Below are 19517 nucleotides of genomic sequence, written 5' to 3'. Positions count from 1 at the left end.
TATAATTATTATTATTATTATTATTATTATTATTATTATTATTATTATTATTATTTTTAAACAGCCCCAAATCTAAAGTGAGACAACATTTGATGCTTTTAACGATAAGGCCTACATACACACAAATGACCACATGTGCACCAAGATGCTGCATTGCTCAGCACTTTATTACTAGACTGAATAATAATTTCTAGTAAAATTAATTGTTTTTTAAACATTGGCATCTTAAATAAAAACAATAAGACACTTTCTGCCATGTATTACAGTAATTCACTGAGTCGGGACACAAAATGACTCCTCAATCCTAGTAAAATAACGCTAAATGCACGGACACAGTTAGAAACATTTACAATATATCACTTCTGCAAAAATTACGTATGAGATGTTGCATTGCTCAGCACTGTATTTCCAGTCGTAAAAATCATTTCTAATATAACTGATTGCTTATTAAACATTGGTATCTTAAATAAAGGCAATAAGACACTTTCAGCCTTGTATTATAGATATTTTATTTTTATTTTTTTACTTAACCATAGTAAAATCACCTCAATGCACAGCTTTTCATGCCTTTTCATCCTATTTTATTGCACAAAAATCTAATTTTATGCACCTATGCTCAGTGTATGCTTATGCATTTTTAGTTTTTGTCATGCCTATAAACTATATTTAAAAAAAAATAAACACTTTTTTCTAAGCAACTCCCAGTGCCCATGCAGCAGCAGCAGCAGTGCCTCGCAGGCATATAAAAAACATTAAAACCGTCAGACAGCGCTGCGGCCCACAGTCATTCAGCCAACCACAATCGATGCCACATGAGTGCGGTTACACATGTTACAGTGCTGCGCACAGCGAGCCACTGCGTTCTCTCCAAACCCACTGCCTAATATAAATACAGACACAGTCACTACATCAGGCTAAAACTGGAGTTTGTTGACGGGTGTTTGGGGTGAGTGAGATGAGGTGTAGAAAACAGAGAGAGATGCATTTGCAGACAGAAAGCACAAAACACAGCACAAATTCGGGAAGCCACACACGTACATACATAGGCCAGACATAAGAGACTTTGAAAAGAATGAAAATGCAAAGACTTATTGTTACAGCACAGTACTGTATGTGGGATGAAAACTAGATTTTTAAACATTAGATTTTTAGATTTTTTTAGATAAAAAATAAAAACTAATGATGTTGACACACAGTCATTAAGGTTTATGGAGGTCTTTTCTGATGCTTCTCTCTCTCTCTCTCTCTCACACACACACACACACACACACACACACACACACACACACACACACACACACACACACAATCACACACACACACACACACACCCATTTGACAACATAATGATTTCCATCATTTTGTTTACACTACACTGACTTTAATTCACTTAGCATTTTTTTAAAATGTTAATATTTTTACACTCTTTGGGACAGTTAACACTACAGAAACTCTCTGACTATATATATCAAAATTACTTAATTCAGTCATTTAAAAACAAGTTTATCATGGAAAATATTATTAATATTTGTATAAATAGTTTTTAATGAATTTCTAGATCATGTCATTTGTTTTGACCTCTCATTGTTAATCTTATTTTTTAATCTCTTTCCTTTTTAATAACTCAAATTTAATTAGTTTTTCATTAACTTATTTCTTTTTTGTTCGTTTTGCTGATTAATTTCTCATACAGTATTAATGCAATTTCGTTTGTGTTTTGCATTCTTAGCAAAGGGAACTTAAGTTGAGACAGGGAATCTGCAGTGTTTTTGACTAAGGGAATGTTATTTACATCATGGTTTGAGTTAAGTTTAAAGGATTCAGTTATTACCAACAGCTATGAACATGCAGACATGAAATCTTACGCGTAAAAATAGACTCGTGAAACCGCCGTTACGCAGAGCTGAGAAACGCTCTTACCGTATTTGGCGTCCCAAAGAAAAACCATTTGGTATCTTTTGAACACCCTCTCAGTCAGGATCAGGATCCAGGGCTCCAGACGAGCAGCTGATTCGGACGCGCGGATCAAGGGTACGAGCTCAAGGGCGACGTGGAAAGTTCGCGCGTCTTACTATCCGTTTGGTGATGTGGACACCCTGCCTTTCAGTCTGGACTGAACTTTAAACAGTTTATTTAGATGTTGTTCCTCTTTCAGCAGGAGTCATCAGAGAGGATGATCAAGCGCTTGGGTATCCTTGAGAAAGTGCGCGTAAAGTCGCGCACCTGACGCCAACGCTGTCAGTCTTTAACTGTCTAAAAAGTGCATTCAGTCTGTTTTATAAAACTTTAAGCTTTTGGGAGAAAATCTTCTTCCCGAATCCAGAACGCGCGGTCGCAATGAGAAGTATGATGCGGTGTGAATGAATATCCCGGCAGCGACGGGCTTTTACTGGCAATGGGCAGCGCAGGAACGCCAGCCAGGAGAGCTCATTTGCATACGCCTCCCCCCTTAACGTTCTCATTGGTCAGCGATGACAGACCTCGACGGGCTCGACTAATCAAAAGACCGTCCGAATCGGGGAAAAATGGATCTGCGCAGTCAATGGAATTCCTGGCGCGTGGCTCGACGCGCGCACTCGTCAAGTAGTTGATTCATTGTTGAATTTTTCGGATTTAAGTTACTTATCAAGTGGCAGATGAAATGTAGTGTAAACTAAAACCGTTTGTTTAATTAGATTATATTCTAATCATTATTTATTTTACATTATTTCAAGAAATCATGTAAACAATTTGTAAAAAGTTTAAGGAACAGATATAATGGATAGTTCGTTTTGTACCAGCAGATGTTGTTTTCTGTTTTGTCAGGAGAAACAAGAAGAAAAGTTGCAAAACACCATCCTTATGAGATATGATGCTTACTTATGACTTGTGTGATGCTAACAAAGCATGCAAGCAAAGAATTTGCTGACACAAATACATTCTGTCCAAAAAAAACCCCAACAAAAAATAAAAAATAAATAAATAAATAAAATTAAAATAAAAAAGCAAGAAAATATTAATTCCAGTGAAAAGTCAAAACATCTAAATAAGTACTGTCTAGAATTATTTATTCTAAAAAGAATGAAAAAGACGCAAAAAAAGAGGATAAATGAAAGAATGTCTGATGGAAAGTGACTCAGTAATGATCTAAAATAATCTGTGTTTTGTAGCCAAAAGGGGGCAGCAGACGATCTACATGGGCCATATGGAGTCTCTTAGGTCCTGATACAGAATGCATGAAGTGGAAAAGGCAAGCAACACAGAAACATTTCGTCATCTTTCAATAAAATGAACAGAATGTGAATTAATCTGAAAGATCCTGCCTTCAGAAAAGACTGATCATTATTTAAAGAGAGTGTGGTACCTGAAATGAGGGGATTTTTAGTTTTATTAATATATTTACCACATGTGTGGTAAATAATAATAGTAAATAATTATAAACATGGGATGGGAGGCCTAAATACAGAACAAGTCTGGCTAATTACATTAAATGTAAATACCGCAGTCAGTACTGACAAGAATCAGTTTCAATCAAATTCAGAAGTTTTACATCCATCATTATCAAAAACAAATTTAAAAAAGTGCCTGCACTTGATGAAAAGTTCATGTTAAATAGAGCAACATCGGACAGATTCTTCAAACGGACTGTAAAGCTGCAAATGCTGCAAATTCCCAAGATAAAGTTGCATTAGTCATATCTAAAAAAGTCAGAGTCAATCATAACAATAACACAGAGAACTAAAAGACCTTGTTCTCTTCTGGTAACAGCCAGGGCATGATTCATTTGTTAAAATGTAAAGACCTGCTTTATGAGGTCTATGTTATTCCCGTCTCATCTTCCTTGTTGTTTGTACTGAACAAGAAACACGAAACAAAATGCAAATTCTGATATCAGTCACAGTAATGCAAACGCAGCCTCTGTACAAGCCATCCTGGTCATTACACTAAGTATGCTTGAGTCAGTCTTTTTCGTTTTGCTCTGAAATTTGTCTTATTGTAAACAAATGTAATGCACATTGGTTCAACTGAAAATAAAGTGGCTTCTTTTCTGAGTTTAAATGTCAAAACAGATCTTCGTAGATTGATAGTGAAGGACAAAAAAGACGTTTATAAAAACATTCAATGTCATTTTCAATTCAACTTTATAAAATAATGTATATATCTATATATATATATATATATATATATATATATATATATACTGTATATACTGTATTGTGTGTGTGTTTGTGTGTGTGTGTGTGTGTATACATACACAACTTACAGACTAAAATACTTCATATTAGATCACTAATCATATAATTCAGAAAATTATAATGTATAATCCAAGTCATAATCATTTTTAATATTGTGTAGAACATAACACTTGATAATACTTTATATGATAGTTTTGTAAGAGTGCAACATTTTGCATACATAGTACAACATAGTGCCTGAATAAAATTATTATAAATAATAATTTTGGATCAGTATAATCAAAGCAACCAAAGCAGAGATAACGCCTGAATCTGAAAGCAAAGATCAATTCCAGGGAAAATAATATAACCTGCACGCCAATCATAAATGATTTTCTAGCACAAAGGCACCGCAGGTCTTAGATGTGCAGGATCTCGGTCTTGTGTTTTACTGATTTAGAGTAATCTGATCTCTGAAAGTTGAGCAATCAATAGCGCTTGTAGTCGGCTATAAAATATATTGACAAGCATTGCAGGGTTACAAATATCTGATCATGTTTGGTCGAGTCATGGAGGAAGAACATGCTGAATAAAATATAATTCTATACAAGAACAGTGAACAATATGATACAACCAGTTTCTTCCCTCAAAAATATTTCCTCTAACTTAATACAATAATTATAATTTGGCCTTCAGAAAAAATTCCACGAGGCAACTGCAGTGTAGCAGCAAAACGTTTCAAGGAAGCAAACAATATACATGCTAGGCACTTTAAATATATATTATAGGATATTATATACTGTATATATATATATATATATATATATATATATATATATATATATATATATAAAAGACTGTCATCATTAAATGTCAGCATATTTGTATTTGGTTAACACTAAGCGTTAAGCAAATGAGAGAATTTAAAATTCTTATGAAAAGAAAAACAAAGGCCTGATAGTGCACAAGCACACACAATGAAGGTACAAGAAGTTGTTGTTCCCTATTTCAACAGTTCCTCTTTCACATTCTAAAGTGATAAAACAAGAGAAACTACTGATGATAAAAGGAAAAAAAAAACAATGGATAATGTGATTCATGGAGAACGAAAGTGAGACAAATATGACAGGAGCTGACAAACTAGAAGAGTTTTGTTTTACCAAATAGTGTGTTGCTGTTTCGGCTCTTCCTCATGAAGTACATGGCCCATGAGAGCGGTCCGGATGCTTTGAAGGGGCCTGAATTCATTTCGAGCAGTTCTGATTAAATCCAGTGTTCAAAATACGGATTCCCTCCTTCACCTCACTGCATTTATACCCTCGTGTCTCCCACCACCCTGCTCCATATTACACAAAATACAGATTAGGAGAAGAGGCGACGGGGGAAAAGTTGACATGCAGTCAACACTAATATATCCCATCAGTAACCATGGCCTCAGGAGACAGGCCCGTCTCACTGCCCTGGGGCACTTCTAACCTGCTAATTTCATTTAGCCACTGATTTTTCCCTCCTGTCTCATGCTTTCTCCATCCTGATGCAGTGAAAATGCATAAGAGAGCAGGTGAAGTGTATGAAGAAGAGCTTGTGAACTCTTAAACATAAAAGGTATAATAAAAAAAAAAAAAAAAAAAGAAACAAAATAAAAGTTTTGACTCAATTTTTGAGTTGAAAAGTTACTGATAGGTTCTTCAGATCAGTGTTTTAGTTTCTGGGTTCTTTAAACCACCAGTACATGTCTTACTGGAAATAGTGATTTTTTTTATATATATTTTTTTAAATAAATAAATAAATGTAAACTTTATTCAGCAAGGATGCCCTTTATTGATCAAACCTGACAGGAAAGACATTTATAAACTAACAAAAAATGAAGCAGCACAACTGTTTTTAGAATTGTTAATTATATGTATTGTTTATTAAGGATGTAATTTTTTTATTATAATGATTTTCGGAGGTTTTTGTTAAGCTGAAGACTGGAGTAATGATGCTGAAAATTCAGCTTTGATCACAGGAATAAATTACATTTCACAATATATTTACAAAGAAACAGGTATTTTAAATTCGAATATTATTTCACATTATTACTAATTTTATTGCACAGCACTGAAAAACGTTACATTCCAGCACAATGTAAAGGGATAAACAGCCCAGGTCGCTCGATCCATGCAGATGTGACACAGAATTGTGTTTTCCAGTCATGTGATATGAGAACATTAAAGGTTCTTTAGTGATGCTAGCTGGAAATAGCCACGACAATGTAAACTGTATGACGAGGTAAAGTGGAAAACGGCAAAAATTACAAGCTTGTCAATTCAGCACCATAGTAATTTTATCTTGCAGTTATTAACACTGTACAAATAGCTGTTATGGTGTTTTGACAGAAATGTATTTATTATAAATATTACGGTTATTGCATATATTAAATATGGAATATTTTACATTTATAGAAGTTGTTTTTGTAGTTTCTACACTTTTTTTTAAATTACAAATTTTTGGTTTATTAATGGTTTATTATTGCTTATTATCTATTTTAAAAAGCATATAACCATGGTAACAATGACCATAGTTTTACCTGTTGTGACCAACATCTTACTAATAGTCAGTTAAATTCTGAATTCTGTGCAAGATCTATAGTAAATTTCATTAGGGCAAAGGATAATTAAACAGAATAGCTTTAGTGGTGTCTTTCTCTTAGATATTTTTGAGAAATTCAAGAAACTTTTGCCCATTTTAGTAGAAATCAAGGGTAACCAAAACGATTTCATAGTAACATTCTACAAAATATCTCCTTTTGTGTTCCACAGGAGAAAGTAAGTCACACAAGTTTGGAAGGACATGAGGGTGAGGAAACCATGACAGAATTTAATAGCAGTAAATTAACTGCATCCTAGCTCAAAATCGGTGCTTTACTGTCAAGTGCATTTCTATATGACAAAACTGCATTATTAATTTTGCTGCATTTGCCATGAATTCAGTAATATCTATCAATATTTGTTACTGTCCTGTTTTATTTATTTATTTATTTGCTCCATTTTAAGGCCCTATAACCTAGCAAAACATTCATGGGGGAACTCATGGGCCCGATGTGCTGGATTTGTCCAGGGCCGAATTTTAACCCCAGACCAGCCCTGATGGTGTCTTTGTCTATTTTGATCTCCATATGAAAGCTAGCATTAGAGATTTCAGACTTACACTGGCAAAGACCACAGCTCAAGTTTCAAAGGGTTTGGAGGACTTTGGCAGTCTGGGTGGGTAGCAGGAAAAAGTTGGTAAGCCACAGTAAGTCGTGCTGGTCATAACATTATGACTGGGGTGTATTTGACAGGTCCTGTCACCGCTAATACCACATAGATGGATGTGGAAAGACGCAACACAGACCACATGGTTGTCTAGCGAACTCTCAAAAAATACACATCTATACAGTCTTACCCTTTAATTTATCACATTCACACTAACGGAAGACAGAACAGATTTAGATGTCATTTTCCCTACTGCCCGCAGGCAGTCTGCCCCCTGTGGGCCCCCAGAGATGGGCCACCCTGGGGCCAGCAATGCTGGGCACACAGGATCAATAATCGCTTCCTGGGGCCCGACAATCAATGCTGCCGAAACTACTGAGCAAACCCATCAGGAGCTGAATACCAGCTCAAAGTCAATCATCATTTAATCGCATGTATTGTCCAAGAGGAAAATTGCTCATAGGTTGCACTTTCACTAATCTGAGGAATTAATTGAGGTCTTAGTTAAGTATGAGTCACTATAGTTATCATCCAGTAAGAGTAATAGCAACACAATGAATGAGGATCAGATCAGATCACTGGATGAGAAATGTTTGAGCTCATATTGAGATCGCTGACTTTTACTGTAAACCTCTCTAAATATGTCTAGCAACCACATAGCAACATTCTAAATGACACTCAGAACACCTTAGCAACTGCATACCATCACAAGAATGTGTTCTACTTTCTTCAAATGTATAAGTCTGTTTCCTCTTTCACCTTCTCGCTCCTAATTTTTGTATGTTTTATCAAATCGTCCTTGCTGCATCTCTTTTAAGTCTGTAATTTGTCCTCTGTACAGAATGGGGAGGTTAGTTAAGGGAGAGAGAGGGGAAAATAACTCAGCTTTTGTCCTCTTTAATAATTCATGCAGCTGTATTGTGTGGATGCCGTTAACTGCTGCTTAAAAAGTAATTAATTGATTTTCTGACATATCGTTTAGCAGCGCAGCCAAGTGACAGAGCAAAGCACTTTGCCCTCTCTCTTTCTCTCTCTCTCTCTCTCTCTCTCTCTCTCTCTCTCACACACACACACACACACAACCTAGTGAGCTGCCTAACTAGACAGTATTTTAGGACATTGTATGCAACACTCCTGACAAGAAGGCCAAAACGCACAGCACCAACGACAGATTTGCAAGTAGAATTTATACTCAGGAATTATTATTTAAATTATATGTGTGTAAAATTTAAATATTCATTTAAATAATTATTCAAAAATGTTTAAAACCTCTTTAAATACTGAAAATGACACAAATAAATAAATGTTTTTTTGTTTTTTTATTATTGCATTATTAGAATTTAATTTACTAAAGTCAAACTCTGTTGGACTCAATTGTGATTCACCATGTAATTGCTATTTACATGAAGTGAGTAGCTGCTGCCGATGTACTGTAGTGTGTTCTAGTTACAAGGTTCCATGCTGGTCAGAATGTTCTCTTACAAGGCAGTGGCCTATGTAGACAGCAGACAGGACACTATGTTAGAGTAGAAGTACCAAACTCAAAGTACAGAGACTAATACATGGAGTATTTAACATTGTGATGCACTAAGACTATAACACTATATCTGTGTGTGGATGTGGACAGGACAGGCACAGATGTCCTTCAGTCAGGGCCACACACACACACACACTTGATCCAGCTGTATTGACATTGCTGCCGATCAGAGCGTTCCCGTATGGACACACACTCGATCTAAGGTCACCACTGTCTAAGGCGCTGATTTTCCCATGGTCCTCTAGTCCGGTCCATGAGCACTACTGAGTTGATCCTTTGCCAGTGAACACCTGCCTCAGAACAGTTGTGTCTGCAGCGTAGCTTTAAGCTAAAACACTGTAAGAGCTCACAGAGGGGCCGTCCTGGCCCTTAAGAGGAAACAACAGCACATGGAACGATCCCGCTGTGAGTTTCAATCTACCTCCATCACGGCTCCCAGAGGCCTCGTTTACTGTAATGAGAATCCGACTGCCGCACATTCTAATGGGCTACACACACTGCATTTGGGAAAGAACAGTGCACAATCAACTACATTAATATCAAGCAACTAAATTAAACATTTACAATAGATTAAAGCAGAATATAAACACACAGCTTTCAAATCCGATAAAGACAAAGTGACTGGCTGCATAGATAATTTCCGTATTAATGCATTAAACTGTGATGTTGCTTGCAACTTTAAAATACTCTAAATACTGTATATATAACATAAACACTGAATGTCTATGCTATATGCATGAATAATAATTCAAATAATCGGGCTTGTTGAAGAGAGGTCTGCAATTAGAAAGCAATATAACAGTAAAGGAAGAACCAGAAACTTAAGAGTGCAAGATTTTTTGCTCTGGAAACAGTAAGAAACAACCTAGCAACCAGCCAAAACACCCTAGCAACCACTAGTGTTATTTTACTATCATTGATACTAAAATGATACAACTACATAGCAACAACCCAGAACACCTTAGCAACTACATAGCAATGACCCATAACACCCCAGTAACCACTAGCAACCAAGCAAAACACCCTAGCAACCATCCAGAATACCTTAGCAACCAGCCAGAACACCCTAGCATCATAGTGGTGATTGGGGAAATGTCAAAGCATTGAGGACGTGTCAGTGCACTGCAGCCAGGGCTGGAGGGTCACGATTTGAAGTGAATTATTCAGAAGCCCCTCAGAGACAAACAACAAGAACTTCCTCTAAAATTCGCTGATTGATTTTCTGACACACAGGATGAGAGTGTGGTAGCAGGACGCTGAGAAGAAAGTACCAAAGCGCTAGAAGACAGAGAGTAAAACACTGGTCTTTTGACGCTAAAGCGCAGGTTTATGCTCTCAGTACAGACATTTACTAGACTAGACAGTTTCAAGAGATTTTAGCAGAGGGAATCTCACACTAGATCACTAGGAGACGCTTCAAACTTCAACTTGAAGCTCCTCTGAAGGCAGACATCCACATTCTGTCCTCTGGTGATTTTAAGTGTCCTGTAAGAGTCTGAGGTGCGCACTCAGCCCGGTTTGGCCTGCTGCTGCCTGGAGCGCTGTGTGTGGGAGGAGGCTGAGAGACGAATAGAGATCTGCCTCAGGCACTATTTAGTGCAGTTTGAATGGATGAGTAGACATAGTGCAGCTGAAGATGAAAACACACACACTATTGAACATGAATGCTGCTGTGAGTTACACTGACTTTCGCAGGCGTCAATGTTTGATAGGAACTTCCATAGCTGAGAATGTATTCGTCTCATGCAACCATAAAGTACATTTTAAAGTTTCTGTCATATATAAATCTATAGTAAAGTGATATATATATTCAGTTGGAATCAGTTGTACAGTACGATTTCAGAATAATACCATTATTGGTCACTAATGTTTATATTTACTATGAAGCAACAGAGAAGATTAGATTAATTTAATATTCCCTAAAATTACCTTGATTAAGGGATTCCAGTAATACCTGTAGATCCCAGCAATACTGATGTTTATAATTCTGAGATTTCCTGTAAAACTACTCCAAAAATGGATTTCACATGCACACGCTGACTTAATGTTTCTATATCTGAGAAATGCACCATGCAATGATTTTCAAACACAACGTTATTAACCTTGAATTCAATCCAATCTGCAGACTAGACGGTTTGTCTCTACTCGACTGCTTTATGCTCAATGAGAAGCAAATTTAACAACATTTATAAGAGATTGTTTAAGTAAATATGGAAGGAAACTGAATTAACTGAACGTTTTGGACTAGATCTTCCAGCAGAGCGTATCTGCAAGCAGCAGAGAGTGTGATGAGCCGCTGCCTTTGGTACAGGAACGCAAGGATGTGGCAGGACTGAGAGCCGGAGATGCGTGAGGAAATGAGAAGCAGGAGTTTGATAACAGAGACAGACACTCAAAGACTGCTCACCATCCCATTACAGCCTGAAAATATATGAAAATACACTTGTTAAAAGTTACTAAAGTATAAAATATATGAAATATATTTTATAGCTATGTATTAAAAAATATAATGATATATAATATGTAGTTTTCATTAATACATAATTAGAATTTTAAAGATACTTATTTCAAAAACTATTTTTTTAAATAAAATGAAATTATATAATTATATAAATATAATTATATTATATATCATTATATTTACATAAATATATTATTTTACTTGAATTATAATATAATATATTATATTATATTATATTATATTATATTATATTATAAAATACACAAGTACTGTTCAAAAGTTTGGGGTCAGTAAGAAAAAAAAAAAATATTTTTATTCAGCAAGGATGCATTAAATTGATCAAAAGTGACAGTAAAAACATTTATAATGTTACAAAAGATTTCTATTTTAAATAATTGCTGTTCTTTCTATTTATCAGAGAACCCTGAAAAAACAAAACAAAATGTATCAGTTTCTATAAAAATATGAAGCAATGTTTTCTTGAGCAGAAAATCAGCATATTAGAATAGGTTTCTGAAGCATCATGTGACACTGAAGACTGCAGTAATGATGCTGAAAATTCCTCACTGAAATAAATTTGATTTTACCTTATATAGAAAACAGTTCTTTTAAACTAATACTTTTTCTTAATATTACTGCTTTTACTGTAGTTTTGATCAAATAAATGCAGCCTTTATGAGCAGAAGAGAATTAACGAAAAAAAAATGGTAGTGTGAATGGTAATGTCTTTGTATTGCTAAGCAGAACAAATCTGATATAAAAAAAAAAAAAAAAAAAAAAACCTTTAAAACTGGCCGCAGATTCCAAGAACCTACGAAATACAATAGGTATAAAATTGAATATGAAAACCATTATGATTTATAACAGAGACACTTTCCTTGCTGAAAATACCAAATTCAGGCTGCTATGAATCTCTAAGCTGGTTCTATACTGGTTTGACGCAGAAATGGCTGGAGGACCAGCAAACTTCACTTGTGAAGCTGTTCTGCCACGTTTTTATGGTAAAGCAAATTAGGCTTGCTAAGGCAGTATTCACTGATGCTACGCTCACATTCTTACTTACAGTTGAGAAATGCATGTAGTGATGTGACATCTGTCTCCAAATGAATCATGCAGACACGACTTAAACCCTGTGAAAACTGCTATTGTTCCACACAACATAAAGCCTCTAATTAAACCCGACTGAATCACTCAAAGTGCCTCCCTTCATCAACTGCACACATTTCCTTGTATATCCATCCTGTGTTTTACTGCAGACATTTCTTTGTTTACTCACTTAAACCGTATTCTGAATCCGAGTTCCGGGATTCACCGACAAATTATGAGCTCAAAGACAGACAACTGTGTCACCTCTGTGTTGTCGTGTTGTGGCGAGCCTGTGATTATGTAGCGTGGACCGCAGAGCCACAGTGGCAAACAAAACAGCTTTGTTTGAGCAGAAGGTCAGCCTGACCAACGCTGGCGGTTAACGCTGGATGAGTTGTGGTCAGCGGAGGCAGATGGGCTCTTTAGACAGTGACTCAGAGCTCAGATCTCAAACACACACAAAAACACTCACCAGCTTCTCCCTGTCCAACAGCAGCTCTCAAACACTAGTGCATTTAAACACACAGGTCACAGAACAGAAGTGACCAATTCATTAAACACAAAGAGCTCCTGATTGAATGATACTATAAAAATATATTTAGCTCACTTCCAACAGCTAAAAAACTCACTAAACTTTGCATGCATGAAGGGGGCTAATTGTAAATTGTGTAATTTTGGGATGGACTTTACTGTCTGTGTCTGTGTGTTTACTGTCAATATTGAACAATTTGCTGAAATATAAATGTATTTCTTAAAAAAAAAAAAAAAAAAACTGACCCCAAACTTGTGAAAGTTAGTGTAGCCTATTTTACATAAAGTATATAATTTTTGAAAATATCAATTCTAAAATATTATTTATATATTATTTATTTTGATACTATATATTAAAATTTAATATATAAAATTATGTTATAATATATAATTAATTCCAGGTTTATTTAATTTTCATTTATCTTCGGTTTAAATTATTAAATAAAGGGGTACCTTTAATTGTGTCCAACATGTATTAGAGAAAAACATGACATTTTAAATTCTTATCCTCCAATGAATAGTTACATTCTTGTACATTTTTAAAATAAAAGACCAAAAGGATTAACAATGCAGAGTAACACCCTTAGTGTTAACACAGGAATGCACTGCTAATCAAATACCGTTGATTAGCTGACCACCAGCAACTGTGAGCAGGTCTATAAAAGCAGAATTTTTGGCAGTTTGCTGGTCTGGAGCGGAGCCTTCAGGCATGTGTTAACACAATGCCAAAGAGAAAAGACATCAGGAATGATATAAGAGTAGCATTTGTTGCTGTCATCAATCTGGGAAGGGTAATATGGCCATTTCCAAACAATTTGAAGTCCATCGTTCTACAGTGAGGAAGATTATTCACAAGTGGAAGACATTCAAGACAGACACCAATCTTCCCGGGAGTGGATGTTCCAGGAAATTCACCCCATGGTCAGACCTTACAAATGCAGACAACCCTAGAACTTCACCTTAGACTCTACAGGCCTCAGTAAACATGTTAAATTATGAAGTTCATGACAGTACAATTAGAAAAAGACCAGACAAGTATGGCATGTTTGGAAAGGTTGTTAAACAAGTAATTGTGTGCACATCCCACCTTCTGGCAGGTGCAGGACGAAAGAAACTACTAAAGTGAAAAAATGTAATGTTTCTTTCAGGCCTGAAGAAGACCCAGCAGGGTCGAAACGTTGCCTTTTATTAAATATGGGAGTTAAAAGCAGTGTTGGGGACATTAATTTTTTTTTCATGTTTGGAAAAGTTGCCAGAAGAAAGGCTCTTCTCTCTAAAAAGAACATGGTATAATAGCTTAGGTTTGCAAAGTTGCGACTGAACAAACCTTAAGACTTCTAGAACAATGTCCTTTGAACAGATGAGACTGAAGTGGAGATGTTTGGCCATAATGCACAGCACCATGTTTGGTGAAAACCTAAAGAGCGTATCAGCACAAACACCTCATACAAAAAGTCACACATGTTGGTGGAGTGCTGATGATTTTGGGCTGGTCTTGTAGCCACAGGACCTGGGCACCTAACAGTCACTGAATCGACAATGAACTCCTCTGTATATCAAAGTATTCTAGAGTCAAATTTGAGTCCATCAAGCCATCGTCCAAAGTTGGACCAAAATTGGGTCATGAAACAGGACAATGATCCCAAGAACTCCAGCAAATCTACAAAAGAACGACTGAAAAGAAAAGAATCAAGGGGTTGCAGCAGTCCAGCCAAAGACCAGACCTCATCCTGACTGAAATGCTGTGGTGAGAGCTGTGCATAAACAAATGCCCAAAAACTTTAATAACTGGAGCAACGCTGTAAAGAAGAGTGAGCCAAAATTCCTCCAGAACGATCTGAGAGACTGATAAAGTCATACAGAAAATGATTACTTCAAGTTATTGCAGCTAAAAGTGGATCTACAAGCAACTGAATCATATCATGTCCTTAGTTTGATACCCATATTATGTATATATATATATATATATATATATATATATATATATATATATATATATATATGATTTTGTTTATATATTTTTATTTTTTTATATATGTATTTATATATATCTATCTATCTATCTATCTATCTATCTATCTATCTATCTATCTATCTATCTATCTATCTATATACACGCATATCTTATGTAAACAAACTTTTATTTTGGATAATTTTGGGCATTTTAATATAAAATAAATCTGGATTGTTAATTATTTTGATCTTTTATTTTATTAAAAAATGTACAAGAATCTAACCTTTCATTGGAGAATAAGAATTTAAAATGGGGGACATGTTTTTCCTCTAATAAAACCACCTCCTTTTGCCAAGATAACAGCTCTGAGTTTTCTCTTATAATGCATGATGATCAGAGAACATTCATCCATACAGAATCACTCCAGACCCTCCAGATTCCCAGCTACATGTTGGTGCTTCACCACTTCAGTTCACCCCACTCATTTTCTATAGGGTTCTGGTCAGAGAACTGGGATGGCCATAGCAGAAGCTTGGTTTTGTGCTCAGTGAACAGTTTTGATTTAGATTTTTTTTTTTTTTTGGATCATTGTCCTTTTGGAAGGTCTAACTTTGGCCTATTATATGATTTCTTGTGAGAACAGTCAGGTTTAGATTTTTGATCTGTTGGTATTTGATAGGATCCATGATGCCATGTGTCTAAACAAGATGTCCAGGACCTCCAAAGAGAGAAAAATAGGCCCACAACAATAAACATCCAGCAGTGTATTTAATTGTACACATGGGGAATATTTTTTTTTTTTTTTTACCCCTGTATGTACCAAACCTCTCTTCAGTGTTTTCTGCTAAAAAGCTTTTCTTTTTTTTTTTCTTCATCTGACCATAGAAGCCAGTCCCATTTGAAGTTCCAGTAGTGTCTGGCAAATGAAAATGCAGGAGTTGGATGAGTGCATTTTCTTTTCTTTATTTTTTTGTTTATTTATTTTTCAAAACCCTCCAAAACAATGCAGCGATGTAGGTGCTGTTTGATACATTTTTTTTTTTTTTTTTTTTTTTTGCAGTTCTCCAGCTGTGATCTCTGGCCACTCAAACTATCTTCCTCATCTTGCTTTAAGACAAAAGATGCTGGAAAAAGAAATTTTCAATGCTTCAGTTGTTTTCTTACTGCCACTTTCTATTTTGTGTAGCTCAAAAATATTTTTCTGCACATCAGAACTACATTCTTCGGTTTTTCTCATTGTGTCGGATGATTAAAGGAATTTGGCATTTATGTTTCCTCATATTTATAATCCTGTGAACTAGGAAGCCATAGCTAGATAATTTGATGTAATTTGAATAATTGAGGCGAACATGTATTTGAGAAAAACATTTGACAATATTATTTCCCCCCCCTTTAATTTTATTTTATTTTTTTACTTTAATTAGAGGTTTGATTATTTTATTTAGATATTTTTGAATAAAAGATTAAATGGATATATATCAATGGATATATACAGTGTACATTTTTGGAAACATTCATTTAGTCTATGCCGTGTGTGTCGGATGGTAACCAGAACTCTGCTATGAAAGCCGTCCTCCACATCAAGGCCACAGAGTTTGGTGTGGTCAGTTCAGCTTTTCTCCCTCCAGGAAGCGTGAGGAAATTGCTCAATAAAAAAGTCATTAGTCACCCACAAAATCAATTAATAACTCAGAAAGTCCTGGGACAAAAGTCACTTTCAGTCCTCTTCCAGTAGCACCGTTCATTGCACTCTCCTCCACTTAAACTATTATGCGGATGAGGTCCTACCAAATTACCCAGAAAAAAATTCCAGCAAATGGGATCGTCGCGTAAAAATTCACAGATAAATAAATTAACAATGGACACACAGAAAGCTCCTTAATGAGGAGTGAGGAACGCTGCAAGTGGCAAAGTCACTAACCACATCACAGAAGTATGGTGGAGGTCCACTTGGGGACGGATCCCATCATTGGTGCAACGGATGGTCCATTATCAAAGTCTAGGAGGGTTTCTGTGGTTTGGCGAAGAGGCTCTGACCATGTGCTGCTCCATGCCAGTATCGACCATTATATTGGCATTTCCTGTTGCGGTCTCACAGCTTTGGGGCAGCAGTGATGGGACAGAGTGGCATGAAGTGGCCACATGCATTTCGAATGACCGCAAGCTTCTAAAACGTCGTTCACCATCACCGTCAGCACTTAAATGCAGCTAATGTAATTAAATGGAGTAGGCCAAATGTGACAGGTGACTTCTTACTAGAGTACACACTTTAATCAGACAGGACAGATAAGAAGTTACTCAGAAACTTCTGTTGTTAGGCAACATATCTACAGCATGACAACTAAATGAATATATATTTTTTTCATGAATATACATTTAATTAATATATGTTTCAGTGCATTAATTTATATATTTCCTTTGAGAAACCCTGTATTAGCATTAATGAGTATTTTTGTCTCATTTTCAAGTTCAAATGAATCAGGTGCATTCACTTGAGAAGCAAAAATGCATAAAATATTAGGACTTGAAAGGACTTAAAAAAAACATTGCATGAAATTCACATTATTTTAATGTTTTTTTTTAATTGTTTTAAGTTTAAATGAGTTAAAAAAACAAGTAATTTAAGTAATAATTTTGTCACATGCTTTTGTCACTATTTTATTTTTACTTATTTGCATATTTATATTTAGCTTTAATTTATTTTTATTTAAATTTTAGTTTTAGTCATTTTAGTACTTCAACTTGAGTTGCCAAGGGGTCATTTCTCATTTTCATTTTTCATGTAATAATATTAGTTTTATTTCATTTAATATTTCATAATTATTTTTTAATAGTTTTAGTTTACATAACTACACTGCTGCAGTACAAAATACTCCTATACATAGGTGATATACTACACAATGCAATATGTAAGAAGATATAATATACTATAACTCTTACTTCTGCCACAGAATAAAAAATTCTTGCAATTCTGACTTTATTTCTCATAATTGTTTTACCACTAAATAAAAATAAAAATTAAAATAATCAACTTTTTATTTAACAATTCTGACTTTTGTTTTGATAAAAAGCTTCAAAATATACAGTGTTGCTTTAATAAATGTATCTTTCAGCAATGGATTTTATGTCTTCAATTTAACATTCTGGAGATGCATTCTGTTGGTAACAAAGGACATTTTTGCATGTAGAGAGTTGAGGTTTCCCTGAATGAAGCTTGTGAGGCCTTGTGGCATTAGATCAGGTGAATGTGGGAAGTTGGTACGCCACCATGCTGTGTTTGCATTTGCCCTCACCATCAGACATTCACCAGCACATCAGAAACTCACCAACAGATGCTGCGACAGGAAAAGTGCTGACCGCACTTAGGCAAAGACGCAGGTGGAGAGACAGGTTTAGAAAAAGAAAGAAACGTGGAGTTGGTGCTACTTCCTCTCATGCGTTTAGCCTCGGGCTGCACAAAGGCCGTTGCAGTTGTTCCTCACTTCTGATGACAGCGAACAGTAGACTATTGTCTTCGCACATCCAGCCTAAACATCTCAGCAGTCAGACAGATCATTTGTCTATAAAACATCAGACAAACCATTTGTCAAGGAGCGATTAGCGCTCTCAGTTACAGTCTTCAAAGGAACAAAGAGGCTCCTGTCAAGAGCCATGTTGCAATCAATGGCAACACCCTCCTATCCTCAGCCAGTCTATTCAAGCTTTATGGGACACTGATCAATATTTGTAAGCTGCTGCTGCCAGTTTCTGGCCCCGCGTCTCTACTGGATCATTGAAGAGTGTATCAGTGAACCGGCTTCATGGATCTACAGCCTAACGGATTTTTATTGACTGCTGTCATGAAGGCAAGGCCTTGTACTTACAAACATACGACACAGTTTAGGTCACATGACCTGGAGTATTTCAGATTCAAACAGGATATTCAGTGGGGGAAAAAATGTAGGGTGGGGCTCAATTTTGTACTTCATCAATCAGTTGGATAGTGAAAAGTGCATTTAACATTTTAGAGTCATGTTCATAGAAAAGGGATTTGTGACATCAGGCAAAATGAAACAATAACATTTCTAAAATAATATGATCTTTCCCCCTTTGGAATAATAATGATAATACACAAAACATTTAATGCTATTTTTTTTTTTTAAATTGTAAATTAGTAAATAAAAAATAAAAAAATGTTATTTAGACAATTACATTACATACACAATTTTTTAACTTTTATATTGAATATTTTGTATTTATTATTTATTATTAAATACGTTATTTACACAATTACATTAATACATTACATACACAATTTTTTAACTTTTACATTAAATATTTTGTATTATTTATTTATTAATTATTATTATTATTATTATTATTATTAACTTAAATTATTACATATTTATTTAAAATTGTAAAAGAATTGAGAAGAGATACTGGGAAGTCTAAACAGGCTGGTAAAGGAACATTATAAAAGTTTAGAAAGGTTTATTTATTTTTTTTCTTTGGAATAACGATGATCATATACAATAAAACATGTACAGCATGTTTTTGGTATTACTGTTTATGATTCTTC

At 35.3% G+C, this 19517-nt stretch overlaps 1 protein-coding gene across 8 annotated transcripts in view; it reads right to left on the bottom strand.

The window, feature by feature from the left end:
* The window catches only part of LOC109071062 (runt-related transcription factor 1-like), a 56597-nt gene that overhangs the window by 16972 nt on the left and 20108 nt on the right, over positions 1–19517 (bottom strand). The window contains exon 1 of one of the 8 annotated variants that reach the window (XM_042747432.1): positions 1921–2390. The exons of 6 other annotated variants lie outside the window; for them this stretch is intronic. In XM_042747432.1, the coding sequence (XP_042603366.1) occupies positions 1921–1948 (28 nt within the window). In that variant the 5' untranslated portion in view covers positions 1949–2390. Of the gene's footprint in view, positions 1–1920; positions 2391–19517 lie in introns of those variants that run through there. One more of the 8 variants, XM_042747361.1, reaches the window with a different exon arrangement.

The sequence above is a fragment of the Cyprinus carpio genome, chromosome A1, assembly GCF_018340385.1.
Source record: "Cyprinus carpio isolate SPL01 chromosome A1, ASM1834038v1, whole genome shotgun sequence".
Taxonomy (NCBI): domain Eukaryota; kingdom Metazoa; phylum Chordata; class Actinopteri; order Cypriniformes; family Cyprinidae; genus Cyprinus; species Cyprinus carpio.
This window is presented reverse-complemented; position numbering and strand designations above follow the sequence as displayed.